A 17815-nucleotide genomic window follows, 5' to 3' on the forward strand; every position below is an offset into this window, starting at 1 on the left:
AATTCTTCTATTCAGCTTTGCATGAGGTTGTTGGGAAAGATGGTGGCTTCATTCGAGGCCGTTCCTTATGTTCAGTTTCATTCAAGACTGCTGCAAAAGAGTATCCTATCGTCTTGGAACAAAGGGTTCAAGCTCTAGATTCCCAATGTGTCTGACTCCAAAGCCTACGGCCACATCACCCTGAAGCACCCCCAATCTCGTCGGATCTTGGAGGCTAAGCAGGGTCAGGCCTGGCTAGTGCCTGGATGGGAGACCGCCTGGAAATACCAGGTGCTGTAGGCTGGGTGCGCTGGAGCCTCAGTTTATGGTTAATAGCCAAAAATCTGCAAAGGGGAAAATCCTTCCTTCAGTTACCTGGAAAAGTGGTAGATCCTTTTTGACAAGGAAACTAGTTTTGCTGGTAGCCATATCTTCTGCAAGAATGGTATCAGAGTTGGCTGCTCTTTCTTGTAGAGTCATATTTAATTATTCACAAGGATAAGGTTGTAGTGTGTCCTCAACCTGAGACTACCCTAGGTAGAAAATTAGGATTTCATTTAAACCATAATATTGTTCTACCTTCATTTTTTTTCCCCATATCCCTGTTCTGTGGAAGAAAAGTCACTACATTCTCTTGATGTGGTGAGAGCAGTCAAAATCTATTTAAGAACGACTATTCAGATAATAAAAACAAATGTTTTGTTTGTGTTGCCTTAAGGTCCTCAAAGAGGACAGGCAGCATCAAAATCTACTATTTATAAATGGATTTGACAAGTCATTGTTCAAGCTTATGGTTTAAGGAGGAAAGTTCCACCTTTTCATATTAAAGCACACCCCACTAGGGCTGTTAGTGCTTCGTCGGGCTGCATCACCAAGCTTCCATGGTTCAAATCTGCAAGGCCTCAACTTGGTTGTCCGTCCATACATTTACCAGATTTTATCAGGGGAATATAAAAAGGCATGAGGATATCCCCTTTGGGCATAGTGTGCTGCAGGCAGCAGTATAACTCCTCTAGTCTCATGTTGCCCTAATTCTGTTGTCTCCCTCCCCTCAGTTGGCATTGCTATGGGACACCCCACATAGTAACTACTATGGCGCTGTGTCCCGTGATGTACCATGAGAAAATAGGATTTCTATAACGGCTTACCTGTAAAATCCTTTTCTTTGAAGTACATAACAGGACACAGAAGTCCCGCCCCTCTTTCTAGTATACACATGTATTGCTTTGTACTACTCCCAGTAGTTGGAGGGGTTATATAGGGAGTTGACTTCCTGTCATAGATGGCTTTCACACTGCGCTGCCCATAGCGTTGGCGGTAAAATGCCGCTATTTTTAGCGGTGTTTTACCGTCAGATTTGCGGCGCATTTTGGCCACTAGTAGGGTGCTTTTACCCCCCCCCCCCGATAGCGGCCGAGAAAACCGCCCGCAATAGCAGCGTTTTGCCAGCGGTATTGCAGTGCTGCCCCATTGAGCACCTCTCCAAAGAAGCTGCTGGCAGAACTTTTCCTGACGTCGCGCCAGCGCACCGCTCCAGTGTGAAAGTCCTCGGGCCCTCGGTGTGAAAGGGGTCTTAGGGTTTTGCCAGTGTCCATCACCTGAAGGTGGCCTATAACCCGCATAGTAACTACTATGGCGCTGTGTCCCGTGATGTACTTCAAAGAAAAGGATTTTACAGGTAAGCTGTTATAAAAATCTTATTATGACTTTGTCTTACAGGTTTTTTTTTTGTGTTTTTTTTTTTCTGTGTATTGTCCAGCAACTTCATCCAATAATGTGCAAAATTCATGCCTGTAAATATTTTAGTTCCCCTGGTTGTTTTTTTACTCTTACATACAATCCTCCAAAAAAGCAGCATGAAACACAAGCATACTAGCTATCAACAGTACAAAAGTTCCTGCTCAAAGAGTCTTACTTATGATGTAGGACAACTTCCTGTTTCTCTAGGCAAGCCAAAGTTTTCCTCTAATCCCATCCAGGCATACAGGATGTTTGGTTGCTTCCACCATGAGCACTTATATGAGGGGTCTCTACAATTACTGTATACCACCAAGGTCAAATGATGGCTAGGTACTTTGTTTCCATAGACTGAATTTTTCATGTTAAAGAGGAACTCCACTTTTGTTGAGAAAAAAACATTCCTCTTTGGGTGATCTGTGTACATTGCAGGGATTTTGACAAATATTGTTGCAGATTCCCACCTTTTTCTGTCTATGTGAATCTGAATGGGACTGACTTTTTCATTCGTAATCAACTGCTGTACTTGCAGAATTCTAATGATGAAAGTAGCAGGGTCTGAATCCCTGTAGACATGATTAACCCCTTGGGGATATCCAGGGCAGCCATCAGGGGGGTACAGCCGATACAACTGTAAGGGGCCCGATCATCTGGAGGGGCCCTGGCAGGAGCAGGTGGAGGGGAACCCAGTTGGGGGGGCCCTGACATGTATACAGGTGAGGAGGGGCCCTGACATGTATACAGGTGAGGAAGGGGCCTGACATTTATACAGGGGGGGCTGGCATGTATATAGGGGAGGGGGTGCCTGACATGTATACATGTGTGAGGGTGGGAAGCCAACATATATACAGAAGTGAGGGGGGCTGAAATGTATACAGGTGTGAGAAGGGCCTGACATATATACAGATGTGAGGGGGCTGACATTTATACAGAATTGGGGAAGGGGGCTGGGTGCATACAGGTGTGAAAAGGGGGGCTGACATGTATACAGGTGTGGGGGGTTCACATATATACAGGTGTGAGGGGGCTGACATATATACAGGTGTGGGGGGGGGCTGACATATATACAGGAGTTAGGAGGGCTAACATATATACTGGTGTGGGGGGAGCTGATATATATACAGGAGTAAGGGGGGCTGACATGTATACAGGTGTGAGGGGGGCTGACATATACAGGTGTGAGGAGAGGGGCTGATGCATACAGGTATAAGGAGGGGGACTGATTGTACAGGGGTGAGAAGGGGGGCTGACATATATACAGGTGTGAGGGGTACTGACTGCATATTCGGTGGCATGGCCATGGGCAGGCCTTGGGGAATGTTGGTGGTCAGGCTCGGGGGGGGGGGGGGGGCAGGAATAGCTGTGTAAGGGGCCCAAAAATTTCAGATGGCTGCCCTGGGGATATCTCACCAAAGCTGAAATGTTTGTTGCAGAGGATGCCCCTGATTTGATTTGTATATTTGTGCGGACTTCTAGGAAAATCAGTCAGCAAATCATGCAAGCAGGAAATGACATTCATCTGTGTACAGAACACCTCCAGGTTGCCATATTGCATTGAATTTTACAGAAAATTACAGCACTGTTACAAATACAATATGGCTTGTGTCACAATTGTATGTGCTATATATTTTTTTTATTTGCAAAAATAAAGCAATTGACTATTGCCTTTTAAGGCAATAGTAAATACAAAACTTCATCAGGAACAAGGCTTCTATTGCTCTGTCCCCGATGAAGAGGTCTCCTTTAATTTTCTGTCCTGGAGACACAGGAGGTGAGGAGAACATTCTCTAATGGGGAAACGGAAATCCATTAAATTCTGAGAGATTCTAAACACTTCCTCATTCAAAGCTAAAATAAATGTTTGATTTAAAGTTTGCATGCTTCTATCTAAAGAAAATACTGTATATTTTTGCACATTAGGACACTAATGACAGTTCATTTGTAATGAGAGGGCCTTCTTCCCATGCTGAAATAAAGAGGAGCAAAGTTGTTACTGGTATGTAAACATATTTCAATTGCAGATATCAACAGATGATTTAAAACTGATTTGGTTTTGCAAAGTCATGAGGTTCTGGTTTATTATACTGATTAAAATATAACCAGGGCAGGCAACCTTAAAGAGGTGGAGATCTACCTGATCAACAAGGGAGAGAGTCAAAGATCACCGGCACAGCGTTGTCTCCTCACACCTGATTTAAACCCCTAATTGCCGTACTACTGTGCCACAATCACATGCATTGCATGGCAATCATAGGTTTCAATCAGGTGGTGAGAATGCAACATATCACTCAACAGCTGTCAAGCACACTTGGATCACTTTTCAGAGTTGTAATCGGCAGCAGCACCCTTAGGGCTCGTTCACACGTAAAGTGTGCAGTTGAGACTTTTACAATGGCCTATCTCTATCCCGATTATCTGCTGAAGCAACAGAAAAAGGTATATACATTCAGCAGCAAAAATGAAACCCCCTGTTGCTTTTGGTGGGTACTACCGCCTGCCAATCACAACCCATTCAGGTAAATGGGGCCACTCTGCAAAGGCCCTGCAACTGCAAGCTTCTGTAGGGTCCAAGGGGTTAAAGCAGGTGGTGAGAAAGCAACATAACACTGCCTGCTTAAACCCCTTGTTTGCTGTACTGCACAAGGTTGCAGGGCACTTGCAGAGTGACCCCATTCACTTGAATGGGTCATGCTTGGTCGGTGTCACACCCACCAACCATGACAGGGCTTGTAACTCCTGATGCGGCTGCAACAAGTGTACACCTTGGCCACTGCAGCTAAAGGGGGTGCATTCGGAGTGGTAAAAACATCTTAACTATGGGGTTTTACCACCCCCTAAACTGCAAATGTAAATGAACCCTTACTGTTCTGAGCCACCTATAATGATGCTTTCACACTGAAGGGTAGTGCATCTGCAACTTTCCTGGGTTAGCTGTGCTTTGGCAAAGACTTCTATTATATCCTGCTGGTGTGATGCACATTCTGAAAGCACACCAAAACTCCTGTATTCAGAAAGTGCGCCAAACCCACAGGATATAATATAAGGTTATGGCTAAGCACAGCAGACCTGCAGGAAAGCTACAGGTATATTGCACTGCACCCACAGTGTGGGTAAACCACAGCACATCAGTGTGAAATAAACTATTATGCTCAGTGTATTGCTTCACACTGACCTGAAGATATTTCTTTCCTGCTGCTGGCACTACTCTGGAGACCACTAGTCGGGATAAGAGGTGTAGTGCAGTAGGTATCATTCCACATGGGACAGAAGCCGTCACTACAGAGGAGACATTGGCTTATGTGGCTCTTGTTCCCTACTACAACTCCAAATTTACAAGTAGGCCCTTTTGCATTGCACTCTGTTTAATGCTCTGGAATTTCGGGTCAGCAAGACCAGACCGCAATCTACCAGTCACCTGTCCACGATCTACTGGTAGATCATGATCTACAGGTTGCTGACTCCCGCAATATAAGATGAGTTGTGCAGAGAGCTGTACATGCAAATATTCTGATTGAGTTTCTAGGTCTGCCCTAAAGCCAAACAAACTTGGCTTTGTCCTGAAAAATTAAGTGCTGTAGTACATAAGTCCACCTTACTCCAATGTATCTGCTAGTCCTGTTCTAAAAATCTTTTACTAATCAGTTTATAAAACAAAATAGTTTTTCCTAAACACCCATTTTAGTCTCCTAGTTAATTTTATTCTGTAAGCCTGGGGATTGGTTTACTCAGCCTTGGTTCACACTATAGTGATGCGGGAACCAGCGCGATTCCAGTGCCGGTCCCCGCATCGCAATCTCTCCCGCAGGCAGTTTACACTGCCCTCTGCAAACCGCTGCTGGTGTCAATACAAAGTTAATGATACCCCCAGATCAGTTTACAGATCACAGTGGGGACTTTGGATTTGGAGAGGAATCAGATCACATGGGTGTGAACACCCATGCAATCTGATTCCAGTGTGGAAAAAAAAGTCCCTGCACCTTTTTTGTGTGAATTCAGCTGTATGACTGAACTGAACATGTGATCAACACAGCAACGTGGGTGTGAATCACATGCGATGTCTGCATCTGTGTTTGCATATGTGATGTGTTTGCATATGTGAACCTAGGCTAAAGGGGAGAGTGTCATGGATATTCCACTATACTCTTGAGCTAATAAGCACCCTTTCAGCCTAATAGAATATTACATCTTTAAATAATCCATGTTACTTAAACCATGTCTCCCGCATTTCCCCAGTAAACAGACATGACCATACTTACATCTTCATCTTAGCACTACTGTCTTGTTCTTTTATTTAACCACTTCCCACCCGTCCAATGTACATATACGGCCGGGTGGGAGCTCTCTACCTCTGAGTGGACGTTCCTGACCATCCTTCAGAAGGAGGGGGATCTCGCGCGCGATCCCGGTGCGCTCGTGTCACCCGGACACGGCGCATCTTGGATCGGCAGGAGGGCTCTGTGATTGGCCCTCCTGATCACATGACGGCCGTGTCCAATCAAGGCCGTCATGTGATGTAAACAAACAAACAGCCGGTTGCTAGGCAATCGGCTCCTCCTCTCCTCACACAGAAGTCATCGCTGAGGAGAGGAGAGCAGATCGCTGTAGCCGGCTGATGATCAGTGAGTATGAGCTGTTTTTTACAGCTTTTTACTCACTGATCACCAGCCTAGTGTAAACACACAACACACCACACAGTATAAACACAATGTCCCCACATATGTCCCCAAAACATACATATCCCCAAATAATAACACATAAAAACACATGTCCCTAATAATAAAAACATGTCCCAATGATTATCTGTACACATATGTCCATGATCATTTGCGTACATATGTCCGTGATCACACAAACCAATTATTATACACTTAGGCCCCTTTCACACTAACGTCCCGTTCAGGCCCGCCTGTCAGTTTTTCAGGCGGACCTGAACGGGTGCTCCATAGAGGTCTATGGAGCGTCGGATGTCAGCGGTGACATGTCCGCTGACATCCGACCCGCTCCGATCCGAAAAAGTGTGACGGAGGAAAAAGCTATTTTTCCATCCGTCTGCGGATCGGATCGGATGACGACGGGCACTGCGGTCCGTCGTCATCCGATCTCCCATAGGGGAGAGCGGCGCTGTGACAGGTCCGTCCCTGCACAGTGTGCGGAGACAGACCTGTCATCTCCCTGCTCAGCGGGGATCGGCGGAGTGATCCCCGCTGAGCAAACGGACATCCACGGGGCGGATCAGAACTGATCCGCCCCGTGTGAAAGGACCCTTAACCAAATTTTTTTTACCAAAGACATGTAGCAGAATACATTTTGGCTTAAATTTATGACAAAATTCGATTTTATTGGATTTCTTTTAAAATAGAAAGAAGAAAATATAGTTTTTTTCCAAATTTCCGCTCTTTTTTCGCTTATATCACAAAAAATTTAAAACAGAGTCGTTAATAAATAACACCAAAATAAAGCTCTATTTGTGCAAACAAAATGATAACAATTTAATTTGGGTACAGCGTAGCATGACCGTGCAATTGTCATTGAAATTGTGAGAACGATGAAAGCTGAAAATTGGGCTGGGGAGGAAGGGGGCGAAAGTGCCCTGTATTGTAGTGGTTAAAGACAACAAAAGAAATTACAAACAGGAGGTCCTAGCTCCAACAGCCTCCTACACAGGATGTGAATGTCAACACAGGAAAAATTAATCTATACAACAACCAATGAACACAGTTCCTGCTGATGGGAGCTTATCTGCAGGTGTATGCCAGAGGCACCACAAATATGTTGATCAGGCATACAGGAGTGACACGAGCGCACATCTGCTAAACCGATAATGCGTTTGCAGAGCAAACACACCCCCCCAGACGAACTTCTGTGCATCACACAGGAGCCCTTTTGTCGGCAGACATATCTTCACTCTGCAAACACCTCTCTCCAACAACAGGAAGTTTTCCACTACCTAACGGACCTCAACCAGTGTCAGCTTTTTAGAGCGGGTTGTGGGAGCATTAACATTGGGAGGCTCTATAACAATACATATTAAAATACATCGTCATAAAATTTCCACAACAGTCCCTCCTCTTGTCATATGCTCCCATGTGTCCCTCGATGAATCTTGATCTTCCTCTTACACCTGGAAATTAATCAGTCCTTACAGTCCATAAAAAGGAAAACAAGGCTTGACATGTAGACTCTGTTCTTCAGGCGGGATGACCTCTAGAGGAGGACGTGAAGGCCAGTCAGTCTGGGATCCTCTGTGTCTTGTATGTGGGTTGGGTTTAAGGACATCATCATCTGCTCAGGCTCTGTTCACTTGTCCAATCAGGCAACAGCAGCACCTCATCACGGCATATAGAAGCAATAGAAACAAAAATAACATGAGTATATATACCCCTACTTCCTTAAACTATGATCCGCCGCAAAATAAAAAATGAAATCCCCAAAGATTCCCAGACTCTTAAAAGGACTTCAACCTTCACTAGCTATAGCTCTGGCTTTGCCTCGCAGGGATCTGAACCTTATCCACATGGGTCTGAACTTTGTCACGAGTATCCCTGATCCAGGTATAAAAATATTTACTTATGAATTCCCAGAAACCCCCCTTGGACTGTGGGAACTTCCTTGTAGCTTCAACAGTTACATGAAACATCCCATCCTCAATGGATGAGAAATTCTTCAATAGTTTCATAAGCTCAAGCCCCCACCATATATAAGCAGGAAACCATGCCCAGACCTGGTCGAGAATGGTAAGCACTTCCCTTCCAGCTGTCCCTCCCATTCTTACCTTCTCTCGTGCCATCAGATCCTCACGATCGGCCACGACATAAGATGCTGGGACGAGTTTCATTTTGCCTTATAAGCTGTAGATCTGCATTAATACCAAACTAAAGTTGAACACACTTGTGGGCTACCTAGTTGTCCTGATACCAAAGCTGGCAAGAACCAGAGCTATTGTTAAAATTATAATTCATTTTAGCCTCTAGAAATGTATTTTTAAATTCTATTGAAAAGTGTCTGTTTGGATTTTACTAATTTGTCAAAACTCCTCATACCAATATGAACATCCTATATATCATGTACTGCTGTCATCACTGGGGCACTAGAGCTCGGTGGAGACTCGGAGTAGACCCAACCATGTGTCCTGTTCGCTTTCTTAGCTAGTGGGAAAATACACTTTTAAAATATAAATAAACAAAGCTACTCCTCATCCTTTGGTGTAGTTGAGCAATTTCTTGCAGTGGCTGCTGAGAAAAGTACAACTCTGGTTTTGGTTGACCTTCAAACAAACCTCATATGGCAATAACTCTGACTGTGGTCACTGCATTTTACCATCTGGGGTGTAATACCTGGAACCATTGACAAAAGGGTTTCTATGGTAGCGTCCTTCACCAGACTGCTGATTCAAATTCCATCAAAGGAAGAAATTCGTAGAACCTGACGTTCCTACTAGGTCACAAACTTGGCTAGAATTAGAGAGGTTAGTATTGGTTTGGCTAGCTGTCATAACCCTGGTATCGCTGTGTTCGGCCAGCGGTCTGGTACAAGATAAAAGTGGTCTCTGTGGCGGATTCGCCACAAGATCACTTTTATCGGTGGTGAGAGAAGGCCCCCCCACCGCGATCGAGTGCCCTCCGGCGCTTACCGGAGCCATCGGCAGAGGCGGAGGCGATCAGATCCTTCCCATGGCTGTGCATGGAGACGAGTGAGGGGAAGATGGCCCCCACCCAACTCCATGACACTGCAGGGTGGAAGTGACATCAAAACGTCACTTCCGCCCATAGCTCTTAAAGGGCCATTTCTTTAAAAAAAAAAAAAATTTAAATGACAACATTTTTTACTTCTTTATTTATTGCATTTTAGTGTAAATATGAGATTTAAGGTCTTTTTGACCTCAGGTCTCATATTTAACAGGTCCTGTCATGCTTTTTACAAGGGATCTTTACATTCCTTGTAATAGGAATAAAAGTGAGACTTTTTTTTTTAAACAATGTAAAAATAAAAAATAAAAGGTAAAATAAATAAGATTTTTTTTTTTAAAAGCGTCCTGTCCCGCCGAGCTCGCGTGCAGAAGCGAACACATACATGAGTAGCACCCGCATATGAAAACGGTGTTCAAACCCCACATGTGAGGTACTGCCATGATCGGTAGAGTAAGAGCAATAATTCTAGCCCTAGACCTCCTTTGTAACGCAAAACATTGAACCTGTAGAATTTTTAAAATGTCGCCTATGGAGATTTTTAAGGGTAAAAGTTTGACGCCATTCCACGAGCAGGCGCAATTTTGAAGCGTGACATGTTGGGTATCAATTTACTTGGCATAACATTATCTTTCACAATATAAAAAAAATGGGCAGCTGTTGTCTTATTTTTTTATTTAAAAAAGTGTATTTTTTTTTTAAAAAGTGCGCTTATAAGACCGCTGCACAAATATGGTGTGACAGAAAGTATTTCAACGACAGCCATTCTATTCTCTAGGGTATTAGAAAAAAATGCATAATGTTTGGGGGTTCTAAGTAATTTTCTAGCAAAAAAAATATTTTTAACTTGTTGTAAACAACACATCTAAAAAAGAGACCGGTCCTTAAGTGGTTAGGTACAGTTGCATTGTTTCCTGGATTTAACTTGTTTCTGTTTTTAGTATTGGTATGAAAATTGCACCTCATCCAAAGCCTGACACTATATATATATATATATATATATATATATATATATAATATATATATATATATATTAGTGTCAGGCTTTATATTCTCATAAAAGTGAGTACACCCCTCACATTTTTGGGAATATTTTATTCTTTCTTTTCATGTGACAACACTGAAGAAATTACACTTTGCTACAATGTAAAGTAATGAGTGTACAGCTTGTATAACAGTGTAAATTTGCTGTCCCCTCAAAATAACTTAACACACAGCCATTAATGTCTAAACTGCTGGCAACAAAAGTGAGTACACCCCTAAGTGAAAATGTCCAAATTGGGGCCAAGGTGTCAATATTTTGTGTGACCACCATCATTTTCCAGCACTGCCTTACCCCTCTTGGGCATGGAGTTAAACCGAGCTTCACAGGTTGCCACTGGAGTCCTCTTCCACTCCTCCATGAGGACATCACGGAGCTGGTGGATGTTAGAGACCTTGCTCTCCTCCACCTTCCGTTTGAGGATGCCCCACGGATGCTCAATAGGGTTTAGGCCTGGAGACATGCTTGTCCAGTCCATCACCTTTACCCTCAGCTTCTTTAGCAAGGCAGTAGTCATCTTGGAGGTGTGTTTGGTGTCGTCATCATGTTGGAATACTGCCCTGCGGCCCAGTCTCTGAAGGGGGGAGATCGTGCTCTGCTTTAGTATGTCACAGCACATGTTGGCATTCATGGTTCCCTCAATGAACTGTAGCTCCCCAGTGTCAGCAGCAGTCACGCAGCCCAGACCATGACACTTCCACCACCGTGCTTGACTGTAGGCAAGACACACTTGTTTTTGTACTTCTCACCTGGTTGCTGCCACACATGCTTGACACCATCTGTACCAAATACGTTTATCTTGGTCTCATCAGACCAGAGGACATGGTACCAGTAATCCATGTCCTTAGTCTGCTTGTCTTCAGCAAGCTGTTTGCGGGCTTTCTTGTGTATCTTCTTTATAAGATGCTTCCTTCTGGGACGACAGACATGCAGACCAATTTGATGCAGTGTGCAGGGTATGGTCTGAGCCCTGACAGGCTGACCTCCACCCCTTCAACCTCTGCAGCAATGCTAGCAGCACTCATCTATTTCCCAAAGTCAACCTCTGGATATGACTCTGAGCATGTGCACTCAACTTCTTTGATCGACCATGGCGAGGCCTGTTCTGAGTGGAACCTGTCCTGTTAAACCTCTGTATGGTCTTGGCCACTGTGCTGCAGCTCAGTTTTAGGGTCTTGGCAATCTTCTAATAGCCTAGGTCATCTTAATGTAGAGCAACAATTCTTTTTAGCAGATACTCAGAGTTCTTTGCCATGAGGTGCCATGTTGAACTTCCAGTGACCAGTATGAGAGAGTGAGAGCGATAACACCAAATTTAACACACCTGCACCCCATTCACACCTGGGACCTTGTAACTCTAACGAGTCACATGACACTGGGGAGGGATTGCTGACTGGGCCCAATTTGGACATTTTCACATAGGGGTGTACTCACTTTTGTTGCCAACGGTTTAGACATTATTGACTATGTGTTGAGTTATGAGGGGACAACAATTTTACACTATTATGCAAGCTGTACACTCACTACTTTACATTGTAGCAAAGTGTCATTTCTTCAGTGTTGTCACATGAAAAGATATAATAAATTTTTTACAAAAATGTGAGGGGTGTACTCACTTTGAGAGCTACTGTATATATACTGTGACTTTTTTTCCTCTGAGTAAAAATAGCGCCATTGCTTTGTAATTGCTTCTCTACAAAGTTATTCTTTATTTGTGATAACAGCTTCCTGAAGGATCTGGGGAATAATGGAGAGGAAAAAGCTGAGAGTAGATGGCATTCCAACTGACATTCCAACTAACCGTGCAAAGGATAAACTCACTATACACTTCCTGAGAACTCGAAATGGAGGGGGAGAAGTGGAGGATATTGAGATTTTCCCTGGACCTCCGTTGCATGCTGTCGTCACATTCGAAGATGATAAAGGTAACCCTTAAATATGTAAAGTGAGATCATGTAAATACATTTATAAAACCTGCTTGAAAGTTTATACCTAAGGTTGCCAGAAACTTTGCAAAGTGAATTTTCACATTCACGTTAATTATTGTTAGCGGCTGTAACAGCTGCTGTCAATAATCACATGTAAGTTGATTCATTAATCATCTAGGTTACATTTATCCTGCCCATACATGGTTCAAATCTCAGCAGATTCCTGCTGAACCGGCTGAGATTCGAACTAGGGCAAACAACAAATTGATTAATCGACAACTATTTTCATAATAGATTAGCTGGTCAGCCAATTCGTTGTCCTGCATACAGAATGCATTATTTGTTTACATATCAGAAAATACAGTGCAGCACACATACAACTCAGTACACCATCCATACATGTCAGGAGACACAGTGCAGCACACATACAGCTCAGTACACCATCCAAACTTGTCAGTAAGTGCCTGAGAACTTTTGAATGTGAATGTGTGAGGAGCAATGCCTCATGGGACATGTAGTCCTGGGCAGGAAGTGAGTGGTTCTAATGGCAGAAGTTTTATCTACCTTGCTATTTTGGCACGCTATACTATACTTTGCAGCATGCTATAGGGGAACTCTGTACTATACTTTGCAGCATGCTATTGGGGCACTCTGAAGGCAGGAGGAGCCAGAAGCGTTGGTGAGGGAAACCAGAAGAGGAGGACAGGGCTGCTCTGTGCAAAACCATTACACAGAGCAGCTAAGTATGTTTGTTGTTTAAAATAAATCACTTTAAAGGACAAGTCCAGTCAAAGCTCGTTTGGCTGGGCTTCTCCTATGGATCACAGGAGTGCAAGTAGTGACATGTTTTCAGCAGAGAGCGGACTGAAGTCCGCTCTCTGTTAACCTCACAGAAATCAGTCCAGGCACCAGGTCATCCCGACAATGGAAGTCTGGATCCACTAGGTGCCTGGACTGATGCCGTCTCAGCCTCTCAGCGAGCCACTGAAAGCCTGGGATGGCCGCTCAGCCCCCTCCACAGCTCAGCGCTCAAGTGAGCGTGGAGGATCAGAGCAGAGAGCTGCTGATTGACAGTCAGCAGCTTTCTGCTCAAAGAGCTGTGAGAACCAAGCCATCAGTTGTTTTCGATAGATCGATTCTCGGTGCAGAGGAGCCAGGGGGGATAGATGCAGCATCGGACCTATGCTGCATCCACCTAGGTAAGTATGAAACTGAAAAAAAAAATTGGATTTTTATATACAGCTTACCTGTAAAATCCTTTTCTTGAGAGTACATCACAGGACACAGGAGCTTCATTACATAGTGGGTTATATAGGCACCTCTGGTGATTGGACACTGGTTGACCCCAATTAAGGAGAATTCCTCCCCTATATAACCCCTCCCATATGGGAGGCACCTCAGTTTTGTAGCAAAGCAATAAGACACCACGTAAAACCCAAGAGGGGCGGGAGCCCTGTGTCCCGTGATGTACTCTCAAGAAAAGGATTTTTACAGGTAAGCTGTATATAAAAATCCCATTTTCTTGATCATACATCACGGGACACAGGAGCTTCATTACATAGTGGGATGTCCCATAGCAATGCTCAGATTGAGGGGAGGGAGACACAGATCATAATTATAGACAGCCAGGGACCGGAGGACCTAAACTGCAGCCTGCAGTATGCTGCGCCCGAAGGCGATATCCTCTTGCCCTCTGACATCCACCTGATAGAATCTGGTGAATGTGTGGACTGATGACCAAGTTGCAGCCTTACAGATCTGAGCCAGGGAGGCCTGGTGATTCACTGCCCAAGAAGCACTTACAGCCTTAGTAGAGTGCGCTTTCACTTGAAAAGGAGGAATCTTCCCCTTTACACTATAGGCCTGAGAAATAACCTGTCTAATCCACCTTGAGAGAGTGGATTTTGACGCCGCCTGGCCCTTCCTAGGGCCTTCTGGCAAAATAAATAAGCAATCAGTTTTCTTTATCTGAGCAGTTGCTTGAAGATAAATACTGATTGCTCTAACCACATCCAAAGTGTGCAAAGATTCTTCTTCTGCGGACTGTGGGTCAGGAAAAAAGGATGGTAGGATTACGTCTTGATTCAAATGGAATCCCGAAACCACCTTAGGTAAAAAGGACCTGTTGGGACGCATGACCATCCGGTCCTTATGAATAATTAGATATGGCTCCTTGCTGGAAAGAGCTGCTAGCTCTGATACTCTTCTAGCCGTGGATATGGCTACCAAGAAGACCAATTTTTTAGTCAGTAGAACTAATGAAGCCAGATGCAAAGGTTCAAATGGTTGCCCCTGCAAAGCCGAGAGAACCAAATTCAGATCCCAAGGGCATACCGGAGGTTTGACTGCCGGTCTTATCCGCATGGCCCCCTGGATAAAAGCCCGCACCAGGGAATGCAATGCAAGTGGCTTTTGAAAAAACACTGACAGGGCCGAAATCTGCACCTCGATAGTGCTTATGGCCAAATTCATTTCTAGGCCTGACTGGGCCAAGATTCTGCTAATGACATACTTTCTAGGATGCCATTTCCTGAGTTCACACCAGGAAACATATGCCCTCCAGATTTTGTAATAAATAAGCCTGGAGGCCGGCTTTCTGGCATTGACCAGAGTAGAAAGGACTAGCCCCGAAAGGCCACGGTCTCTCAGAATGTGGGTCTCAGCAGCCAAACCGTCAAATTCAGACTGCGTAAAGCAGGATGGTAGATTGGACCCTGTGAGAGCAGGTCTGGCCGGAGAGGGAGGATCCATGGCCTGCCTACTGCCAACTTCATGATCTCCACGTACCATGGTCGCCTGGGCCAAGCCGGGGCCACCAAAAGGACCGACTTTGTCTCCCTCTTGACTCTTCCCAGGAACCGCGACAGGGGGAAGGCATAGATCAGATTGTACTGATCCCAGGGAACTGTCAGAGCATCTGACCCCTGAGCAAGTGTATCTCTTGTCCTTGACACAAAATTGTCCAGTTTCCTGTTGAACCTGGATGCAAACAGATCTACTTCTGGAGTACCCCACCTGTGACATATGTTTCGAAACACGTCGGGGTGCAGAGCCCATTCTCCTGGGCACAACTGCTGGCGGCTCAGAAAATCTGCCTGCCAATTTTCCACCCCTGGAAAGAAGACTGCAGGAAAACACGGAACATGTTTTTCTGCCCAGACAAGTATGCGATTCACCTCTTTTTGGGCCACCAGACTCCTGGTACCGCCCTGGTGATTGATATAAGCCACTGCTGTGGCATTGTCGGACTGAACCCGAACCGGGAGACCTCGTAGTCTGTAAGACCCCTTTATGAGAGCCATATAAACTGCCCGGATCTCCAAGATATTTATGGGCAATAGCTTCTCGAACGCAGACCATTTCCCCTGCGAGCACGTCTCCTCCAATACTGCTCCCCAGCCTGTCAGGCTGGCATCTGTTGTGATAATCTTCCATGGAAGAGGAAGAAAAGTTTTGCCCTTCAGCAAATTCTTGGTTTGTAACCATCAGACGAGACTCTTGCGTGTCCCTGGGGATAGACGCATAGGAAGATCCAAGGCTTGGGGCTTCCTGTTCCAAGCCACAAGGATGCATCTTTGCAGAGGCCTTGAGTGGAACTGGGCGAATGGGACGGCCTCAAAGGAGGCGACCATTTTCCCTAACAGTCTCATGCACAACCGAATGGGGGAAGATCTCCTGCCCAGAATTAGGCGCACCAGATCCCCAATGGCCAAGGCCTTTGGCCTTGGAAGAAACACCTTGCCCTGAGTGGTGTCGATGATCATGCCCAGGTATTCCAACCTGGTGGCAGGCTGTAGGGACGACTTTTCTAGGTTTTTGATCCAACCTAGGCGTTCCAGGTGTTCTAGCGTTCTGGTGACGCTGTGGTTCAGGAACGCTGCTGTTTTCTCCATGAGAAGCAAATCGTCTAGATAAGCCATGACGGCTATACCCTGAGCTCTTAGGTTTGCTAAGAGAGGGTCCAGAATCTTTGTGAAGACTCGAGGGGCCGTAGCAAGCCAGAACGGCAAGGCCACAAATTGAAAATGGCGCCGCTCTACCGCAAACCTTAGAAATTTTTGGTGTGCGGGAAAAATTGGCACATGGAGATATGCATCTTTGATATCTATTGATGCCATAAATTCTCCCCCTTGCAGGGAGGAGACCACAGTGCGGATTGACTGCATTCGGAAGGACCGGATGCGTAAAAACCGGTTCAGATCCTTCAGATCTAGGATAGGTCTGACACTTCCATTTGGCTTTGGAACAGTGAAGAGATTTGAGTAAAACCCTGAACCCTGTTCTTTTGGGTCCACTTCAACTATCACCCCCTGGGATAGTAAGTGATCTAAGGCCAGAAATAGCGGTTTTTGCTTTACTGGATCCCTGGGGATCCTTGACCTTAGAAAGCGAGCAGGTGGAATCTCTTGAAACTCTAGCCTGTGGCCCAGAGATACTGAAGAGATCACCCACTTGTCCCGGATCTCTTCCCGCCAGGCTCCTGCAAATCACAGGAGCCTTCCCCCCACTCGGCCGAGCGGGGGCGCCCCTTCACAGGGAAGCTTTTGGGCTCTGCTTGGCAGGCTTTCACCCCCAAGTCTTTTTCTGTCCCTGGGCTCGGCCTTGAGCCTTTCGTGTAGAGGAGGGTTGAGAAGGCCGTCGCCACTGCTTAGAGCTTGATGCTCCGGGAGAGAGAGCACGCCTGAATGAAGGACGCTTGCTCCTTTTGACTGGAAGGAGAGTAGATTTACCCCCTGAAATTTTTTGGACGAATTTGTCTAACTCTTCTCCAAACAAATGTTCCCCTTTAAACTGGAATCCAATCAAATGCTTCTTGCATGACAGCTCAGCTGCCCAATTCTTTAGCCATAGGGCCCTTCGCATGTGTACCAACATGAGGGACAAACGTGATGCTTGTTGGACAGAATCCAAAATCGCATCAATCATGAAACACAGAATATGAGGCAGTTCTGCATAATTTTCCACTTCCTCACTGGGAAGGAGCCCAAGCATCTGCTTAACCTGTTCCTTGAGGAACTGGCACAACCCCACGGCTGCGACTGTAGGTTGCACCACAGCGCCAGTCATGGAAAAGGAGGCTTTTAATAACGTTTCCAGCTTCTTATCAGTTGGATCCTTAAATACCTGCGCATTATCCAAGGGACAAGTCAGGTTTTTATTCACGCAAGAAACAGCCGCATCAACAGATGGGACCCCCCACTTCTTGGTGAAACTTTCCTCCAGAGGATAATGCATAGAAAACCTTTTAGGAGGAGCAAACAGTTTATCGGGATGTCCCCAATCCTCATACAACAATTCATCCATTAAGGGATGGATTGGAAAGGAAAAGGCAGTCTGTGGGGCTTTCCTGACTCCCAGGGAAGAAACAGAGGACATAGCGACTTCAGCAGCAGGCATTCTGAATGTGGTACACACCAATTCAGTATAATACTGCACCTGTTTTC

General features: G+C 45.2%; 1 protein-coding gene and 1 pseudogene across 5 annotated transcripts in view; both read left to right on the plus strand.

The window, feature by feature from the left end:
• Positions 1–17815, plus strand: part of LOC143935546 (uncharacterized) — a 445466-nt gene that overhangs the window by 78433 nt on the left and 349218 nt on the right. For 4 of the 5 annotated variants that reach the window (XM_077459495.1, XM_077459494.1, XM_077459497.1 and 1 more), the window contains one exon: positions 12168–12368. In XM_077459495.1, the coding sequence (XP_077315621.1) occupies positions 12191–12368 (178 nt within the window). In that variant the 5' untranslated portion in view covers positions 12168–12190. Of the gene's footprint in view, positions 1–3636; positions 3713–12167; positions 12369–17815 lie in introns of those variants that run through there. The other variant, XM_077459498.1, reaches the window with a different exon arrangement.
• Positions 163–282, plus strand: LOC143936277 (5S ribosomal RNA; annotated as a pseudogene).

This window comes from Lithobates pipiens, unplaced genomic scaffold, assembly GCF_037356315.1.
Source record: "Lithobates pipiens isolate NorthernLeopardFrog02 unplaced genomic scaffold, aLitPip1_a1.2 Scaffold_28, whole genome shotgun sequence".
NCBI lineage: Eukaryota > Metazoa > Chordata > Amphibia > Anura > Ranidae > Lithobates > Lithobates pipiens.